General features: G+C 44.0%; 1 protein-coding gene across 1 annotated transcript in view; it reads right to left on the bottom strand.

Annotated features, from left to right (window-relative positions):
- Window positions 1-5,002, bottom strand: part of LOC115363116 (deoxyhypusine synthase-like) — a 7,810-nt gene extending 2,808 nt beyond the window's left edge. The window contains exons 1-5 of the mRNA XM_030057200.1: window positions 4,992-5,002; window positions 4,486-4,690; window positions 4,054-4,209; window positions 3,297-3,418; window positions 3,071-3,167 (exon numbers count right to left, since the gene is read on the bottom strand). Coding sequence (XP_029913060.1) covers window positions 3,071-3,167; window positions 3,297-3,418; window positions 4,054-4,209; window positions 4,486-4,690; window positions 4,992-5,002 — 591 coding nt within the window. The remainder of the gene's footprint in view (window positions 1-3,070; window positions 3,168-3,296; window positions 3,419-4,053; window positions 4,210-4,485; window positions 4,691-4,991) is intronic.
- Window positions 5,003-8,694: the final 3,692 nt, after the last annotated feature.

An 8,694-nucleotide genomic window follows, 5' to 3' on the forward strand; every position in this document is an offset into this window, starting at 1 on the left:
AGTTCCTATAGATAGCATTTCTTGTTATCCTCATCCTCATCCTCAACCGCTTATCCGAAATCGGGTCGCAGACGAAGCAGTTTCAGCAGGGGACCCCAAACTTCCCTTTCCGTAGCAACATCAACCAGCTCTGACTGGGGGATACCGAGGCGCTCCCAGGCCAGTATGGAGATATAATCTCTCCACCTGGTCCTAGGCCTGCCCCGTGGCCTCCTCCCAGCTGGACGTGTCAGGAAAACCTCCTTTAGGAGGCACCCTGATGGCATCCTTACCAAATGCCCGAACCACTTCAACTGGCTCCTTTCCACACAAAGGAGCAGCGGCTATACTCCGAGTCTCTCACGGATGACTGAACTTCTCACCCTATCCCTAAGGGAGAGGCCAGCCACCCTCCTGAGAAAACCCATTTCGGCCGCTTGTATCCGCGACCTTGTTCTTTCGGTCATGACCAATCACTCATGACCACAGGAGAGGGTAGGAATGAAGATTGACCAGTAGATCAAGAGCTTTGCCTTCTGGCTCCGCTCTCCTTTCGTCACAACAATGCGAATGTTGTGAATGCAATACCAAACCATGACACCAAAGAAAAAGATAAAACCGATTCAATAAACGCACGGTAAAACATGGTTTGGTCAATATGAAAGCGTGAGAGATTCCTTAAACAGTGCAAACGCTGTTGACCCTTCTTGCACACAGCTTCACAATTGGCTTCAAAGTTCAATTTGTCATCAATGACTGTCCCCAAATATTTATAAGACTGCACCACCTCGATAGTCTGACCTTAATAAGAGTGTCTTCATGCATGTGGATGTTCCTCCTAAAGTCAATCACCACATCATTAGTTTTTGTTATGTTAATTTGGAGATAGGACTGCTCACACCAGTGCAAAAAATTCTCTAATACTGGACCATGGCTAGTTTCATGTTCCTGCAGTAGGCTGATAATGACAGAATCATCCGCATATTTAAACTCCTTCACTTGGGGTAAGAACTCATTCCCGACCTGCAGTGGGCATTCCACCAGTTTTCTGCTGAGAACCATGGCCTCAGATTTAGAGGTGCTGATTCTCATCCCAGCCACTTCACACTTGCCTGCGAACCGGTCCTGTAAGTGCTGAAGGTCACAGACCGATGATGCCATTAAGACCATATCATCTGCAAAAAGCAGCGACACGATCCTCAGCCCACCAAACTGCAACCCCTCTCCTCCATGACTACGCCTCGATATCCTGTCCATGAAATTCACGAACAGGATTGGTGACAAAGCGGAGCCCTGATGGAAGCCAACACCAACAGGAAACAGGTCCGACTTACAGCCGAGAATCCGGACACAGCTCTCGCTTTGAGCGTACAGGGATTGGATGGCCCTAAGAAGTGCCCCCCTCACCCCATACTCCCGCAGCACCTCCCACAGAATAACCCGGGGAACACGGTCATATGCCTTCTCCAGATCCACAAAACACATATAGACCAGATGAGCATACTCCCAGGCCCCTTCCAGGATACCTGCGAGAGAAAAGAGATGGTCTGTTGTTCCACGACCCAGACGAAAACCGCATTGCTCCTCTTCAATGTGAGGTTCGACTATCGGTCGAACCCTCCTCTCCAGCACCTTAGAGTAAACTTTCCCAGGGAGGCTGAGGAGTGTGATGCCTCTATAATTGGCACACACCCTCTGGTCCCCTTTTTTAAACAGGGGAACCACCACCCCGGTCCACAACTCCTTCGGCACTACCCCAGCCTTCCACACAATGTTGAAGAGGCATGTCATCTACGACAGCCCCTCAACACCCAGAGCCTTCAGCATTTCTGGACGGATCTCATCAATCCCCGGGGCCTTGCCACTGTGGAGTTGTTTAACTACCTCAGTGACTTCCTCCCTAGCGATTGACGCCAATCCTCCGTCATCCTCCAGCTCTGCCTCTACCCTAGAGGGTGGGTTAGTTGGGTTGAGGAGTTCCTCAAAGTGCTCCTTCCACCGCCCAACAACATCCTCAGTTGAGGTCAACTGCGTCCCATCCCTGCTGTATACAGCCTGGATGGTCCCCCGCTTGCCCCTCCTGAGGTGCCGGATGGTTTTCCAGAAGCACCTTAGTGCCGACCGAAAGTCCTTCTCCATATATTCTCCGAACCTCTCCCACATCCGCTGCTTTGCCTCCCCACCGCTGCGGCTGCTGCCCTTTTGGCCTGTCGGTACCTTGCAACTGCCTTGGGAGTCCCTCGGGACAACATATCCCGGAAGGCCTCCTTCTTTAGTCGGACGGCTTCCCTGACCATCGGTGTCCACCACAATGTTCGAGGGTTACCACCCCTTGAGGCACCCAAGACCTTCAGACCACAGCTCACAACTGCAGCTTCAGCAATGGAAGCTTTGAACATTGCCCACTCTGGTTCAATGTCCCCAGCCTCCACAGGGATGTGGGAAAAGCCCCACCGGAGGTGGCAGTTGAAGGTTTCTCTGACCGAGGCCTCCTCCAGACGTTCCCAATTCACCCTCACTATACGCTTGGGCTTACCAGGTCTGTCCAAAGGCTTCCCCTGCCATCGAACCCAACTCACCACCAGATGGTGATCAGTTGACAGCTCTGCCCCTCTCCTCACCCAAGTGTCCAGAAAATATGGCCACAGGTCAGATGATAGGATTACAAAATCGATCATAGACCTTTGGCCAAGGGTGCTCTGGTACCACATACGCTTATGAGCATCCCTATGTTCGAACACGGTGTTCATTATGGACAATCCATGACTAGCACAGAAGTCCAATAACAAACGACCACCAGAGAAGTGATGTTCCACGTCCCCAGAGCCAGCTTCTGCCACCTCCACTGCCACCTAACGAGCAGCGCACCCGACCCCAGCGGTTCTCCCTGCAGGTGGTGGGCCCACAGGGTGGAGAGGGTGCCATGTCGCTTCTTCGGGCTTCTTGTTAGCTTAGCGTAAATACTTGAAATGTATGGGAGTCATTAGCCTAGCTCCATCAAAGTGAAAAAATAAATCTTACAGCAACTCTAAAGCTGTCTGGTTTACACAAGACTTGAGTATAGATAGACAGGTATTCCAGATTGACTGACCTCAGTCTCCTGCTCCACCAGCATCTGCTTAAAGATGGGCAACACCCACTCCTCAAACAAAATGTAGTTGTCATTGGGCATCAGAAGGTTCCCTATCCTACACCCAGGATGATACACAAGACAAGGGAATGCTGTTTAAAAAAATGTGATGTGATGCTGATGGTCCCCCAGATCCCCAGATCTGAAGGGACTAATATGCTGATCAGTGTTAATGTGGAGGCCTGACCTGTTGTGGCCCTTTTCAAACAGGTCTTTGCCAGGCAGGGCAAAGTCTCCCATGTAGACAGGTGCTAAACACTTGATAAAATCCTCCTCTATACCTCCTGCCGTGGTCACCAGTACATCCACCTTCACAGGGAAAGGAAAGAGATTGCGATGATATTAGAGAATGGAATGGACTTTTATGCAGAGTAAAACGATATTTATGACCACACACCTCGGAGCTAAACATATGCAAAATGTTATGATATCATGGTAAGCAAATCTAACCGTAACCTTAACCCTAAACCAACATCTGCAAGAGTTTTTCTGAATATAGGGTTACCATCTAGACAGGATTGTTCTGGATCATGGGATCTACTTTCTCATTCAAACAGCTCTATTATGAAAATTCAGCAGTCAGCATTTAATAAAAAATTGACAATGGCTTGATTGAGTCATGTTTGTAACTTGTTCATATTTTACTTGAAACTATGTTTTCAAGAGTCGTTTTGTGAGCCTGACACACATGAATGAGGAGGTGAGACAACAGAAGATCTGTGACGCTAACCCTAACCCTAACACTCAGCTCAAGAACATATACAGCCAAATGTTTTACTAAACTTCCACATCACTTTAAAACTTCACATTTTCAAATCTAAAGTTAATCCAGGAGCGATGCTGCCTTTGAAATATAACCAGTCTCCAGTTATCACAGATCGTTTCAGTGTATTTTCCAACTGGAATCTATTCCTCCTCTACACAAAGAGGGCTGAGATATATACCATGCTGTGCTCTGCTAGGTAGCGGATACTCTCCCTGACTCCACAGCTGATCATGTTGGAGGTGTAACCCAGGTAGATGGTGCAGCCTTTGCGGCAGGGGCAGGTGGAAGGTGCTTCCTGATCACTGTCACTCACTGGCTCCAGACGCTTCTCTATCTGTGCAAGTGGAGGAAAGGTACAGAAAGATGTTACAAGACCAGACTGACCAACTCACTGGTAGAGATATTGAAAGCCGGGCAACCTTTATCTACAGAATATGGCCAAATTGTCATGACAAATTCATGCACTGAAATATGATTCAATAGCAGAGTCATTCGGCCTACTGTGCCTGCTAGATGAAATGTGACCCCAAGCTGTCTGCAGCATCTGCAGGGAAAACAAACTTGAAACATGGTGTGTCCCCCAACTTTCCCCGTTCGCCATCCATCTCACCATGCAGTTGATCTGCTCGATAGCCAAACCCACGTTGGTAGCCTGGAAGCCCATGCTGGTGTAGGACTGTAGCAGGGCTCGGTGATCCACCCCATTGTTGAAGTCATAGCCCCGTACCTGGAGTGTATTGTCTGGCATGGGCAAGCTCCTCTTATATAGCACCTTTTGCAATGGGTGGCAATGGTTTTCCATGTCTCTGAGGAATCTAAGAACACAAAGGTGTGCATTTGTATTTACACAGTGTTGTGTCACATAAAAAAGATCAGGTAGTGAAATCATTCAGCTGTGCATAAATCACAGGCTGCACTTAAGTGATAAGTTTGGACAAATGTGTCCAAGTTTAAAGATCCATTGGTGTTGCTTTCTCTTTGTGGTGCAAGGAGCCTGCGGATGGCTTCTTCTAACCCTCTAACATGTGAACTACCATATATTGCAGACCTGCTGATGAGGCTCTGAGGTGCTGTTAAAATACAAATGATTTGTTGGTTGGATTTAGGGAGGCTTACTTTGTCTCCATCATACGCCAACTCACTGTGTTACCTGCAGGAAACAGAGTTCTTCAGGAGAGCAGAGAGGAGAAAAAGCAGCAGTAGCTGTAGAGTCTCAGATAAAGTTTTTGGTGATAACTGGTCTAAGTCAGTCATAATATAAGCAGTCTCAACCCTTATGGATACACAAGGGTTGTGTTTGTCTGCCTCTCTAAGCAGTTTGAGTGATGAGGAGGAAACTTTGCTGCTGTCTGTCTGCTCTTTGGCTGCTCTTACTCCCTCAAGCTTTGAACAGGCCCAGGTGTATGGAGGAATATGTGCTGTGCTATCACAGAATATGTTTGTGAGGATTGGGAAGACACCATATTCACAAATCCAAATTCCAAAAGGCTAAACCACATTTTGCTTTCATGTGAATATAAATCACTGGCTGAGTTCCTTAAATGTGCATGTAATTATAATTATAACAACTGTGTCCACATACATGGTATTACGTTGATATATAATTTGTTTATGTAGTCTACTGTATGGTTTGTTTGTTTTATAACTAATTTTTACAGCACTGCCTACTAGCACCCTGCAACTCCATCAACACACAAAGGTGTTTTGTTTCAGCAGGTGAGTTCATACAACTAAAAATTAAAAAAAAAAAAAAAATGTTGAATCTAAGTATTAAACCTAAATCTAAATCTACATGTTAAATTATTATTAAACCAAAATAAGCTGATCAGCTGATCAGACTGTGTGACTGTTTTAAAATTAACATTTCGACTTTAACGCTGAACACTTAGATTTAGAAAACACCCTGTTCCCTGTCTGTCCTTGTGCACCAGCAGACTGTATAAGACAGCTGGTCGCAGCAACGAAACTGAATGGATGAAGACTGAAATGCTGCTCCATTAGGTTTTACAATTAAAGTTTTGGAGGCAAAGGTCAAAATGTTTGACTTATATGAGATGCAGATTGTAGCTTACGAATTATTGCTATAATCACTTTCTTTCTGTTTTCGTATAATTTATTTATTCTGCTCAGGATTGAGCAACTGCAACTGAACCCATTTCCCATTTGAATCAATAATTTCTGATTTCTGATTATTCTGAAAGGCTGTGTCAGGAACGTTTTAAGAATAGATTATATTATATTATAAATAGATGTTACATATGTTTTATATAGAATAAATTATATATATATATGACAACAACAAAACAAAAAAAGTCTAGCTAACATTGTAAAATTCCAATTTCAATTTCAATAGCCTCACTTGGCCCATAGTTTGGCTTTCCTCTCAGAACCAAAAAAAAAAGACTGTCAGTTATCTGCATGATAAAGAATGAATGAATGAAATGCAAGGCGTCAACTCTCTGCACTTTGTACTGAGTTTCATCTGGTCCCTTTCAGGTTTGACATTAACCTGGAGGATTAAACACTTTCTCTCCCATAACACGCCCCACGGACAAAAACAAGCCACCATGTGTCCTATTCGGTTTAAGTTGATAAATGTAAATTGCCATCATGTAACTTTACCTGTACAGTCTCTTCTCAAGTCCCCTGCGCCTGCAGCAGCTCACCTGTCAGGCTGCCTGCTGGTGTTCACTCAGCCTCCCGGACAGCCTGGGCCCCTGTTATCCCCCAGGTGTCCTCCCCCTGTGGGCGGGGCCTGTCCAGGTTGTGGCCCAAATTACACGCTGTATTTCATGTTGGCAAGACATGTGACCGGGGAGACCGCCTCTGGTTTTCACACTTTTTACTGCGGTGTATTTTTTTCAGCATCATCGCACCGTAAAATAATAAATTCACTGACTTGAAAGCTCCAATTCTTTAGGCGTAATTCAGTCAAACATAACAAAATATCAAGTGCACTCTGACACAGTGTGATTGTACTGATTGGTTATATATCTTTCAAATTTCAATCTTCCATAGCCGTAGTCAAAAAAAAGACTACACACATACACATACATGATGGTCCATATTCCCTCTACCAATTATTGCATGATTGGGAAAGCAACCTTGAACAAAATACTTTACTCAAAATGTGGTACAAATACTTTACACCAGGAGACGACTGGTGTGCAGCTGAGGATTTTGAAACGCAGTGATGACACACCAGTGTAAGTTCTGATTGTTACATCTCTGAAAGTATATATCACCATTTTGGTAACACTTTACAATACTGATGCACTGATATGCATTCAGTAATGCTTAATTAATGCACAGATCATGATGAGTTAATATATGAGTCATGTCCACTGCATCAGACACTAATAAAGAGTTTATCTTATTAACATGCACATAGGAACAGCTAATTATGTCTGCCATCATGGATAAAATCCCTATCAACATCTGCACTTATTAATACTGCAAACTCATGTGTTCATAACCACAGTGAGTCAAAGGCATGGCTTTCAACTTCCAGCTTTCTGCAACCAGACGAACTGGCACATCACTTTATTACCAGATGCCTTGTTGTTCCAGGACAGGAAAATTCCTGGTTGAAGCTTGCAGTCCAGGATTCAAAGCCGGGACACTGAGAGCATGCAGCCGGGTTTCAGTTTTAGTAAAAGCTGTAAATCATTCAGACCTCAAACATTCGTGTGGATGTGTGCCCTGCAAGTATCAACACCAATAACCATAACCTTATTTACTTTATGAGCTGATAGTGAGTTAATAGTCACGTGCCTCACAAACTAAAGTCATAACATGATGATCTATTCGCAAATCATTTGCTAATGAATCATTAAAAGAGATGCTGGTCATGATTTCAGGCCTCTAACTTGTGCATTGTTGGCTGTCCTGACTTTATTTGTTGCTACTAGCCGCTGTCTAAAAGTGAAATCATGATCAACTCTCAGTATCCCGTAGTTTCACAGTTATGGCTAAAAAAAAAAAAAAAAAAAAGGTCTAAAAAAAATCTAGATGTTACAAAACCTAAGCATGTGTTCCTATTGGTTCTTGGCCCATCTGGCCACAAAATGTCATGGAAATCTGTTCACGTTTCTCATCTACAAACGAGACATCATGCTTTTCTTGTTTGTTTTAGGTGCTTTACACAACAAACGCACATATATTCTCATGTGCATCACTTTATATTCCTCTTGAGGGGAGCTTTACAAGAAAGAATTCAGATATCAATAATCGTACATTAATACAACATTGAGATATGCTACGGATAGAGAAAATTTGCTATTGAAGGATAACTTAGGTACTTTTTAATCTTTTTTTTTTTTCTTTTAAAAAAAAGAAAAGAAAACTTTTTGTTTACTGGCCAAGTAGGTTATCACAATCTTCTGAGTATTGAGAAAGCTGGTTTCATCTTGAGATTCATCACATAATAAACAGCAATGGAGTATTTGGAGTTAATCACAGCCAGTCTGTTTAGCTTTGTTGTAATTACAGCATCAGAGGCATGTGCACAAAAAAAAATCTTGTTTTTGGTCCCAGAAAGCTCAGCCTGTTTGACATGAATATCTGCCTGCTGGGCTAAACAGAGAAGGAAACATCCTGCCAAACACCTTCTTCCCATGTAGTGGGGTCAGGTCATTTCTGACACTACAACACAACAGGTTTAGACTGTTTGTACGGGCTGAACAAGCTCTTTTAGTAGACATACTTTTGAGGCCATAAATTTCCCAAATGGTTACCGTGCAGCGCCAGCTTTTTCAGTAATGTACCAGTTCAAAAGATTTTGGTCCCTATCAGTCCACTATAGTCCCCACTGAAAAAA

This window comes from Myripristis murdjan, chromosome 8, assembly GCF_902150065.1.
Source record: "Myripristis murdjan chromosome 8, fMyrMur1.1, whole genome shotgun sequence".
NCBI classification, from domain to species: Eukaryota; Metazoa; Chordata; class Actinopteri; order Holocentriformes; family Holocentridae; genus Myripristis; species Myripristis murdjan.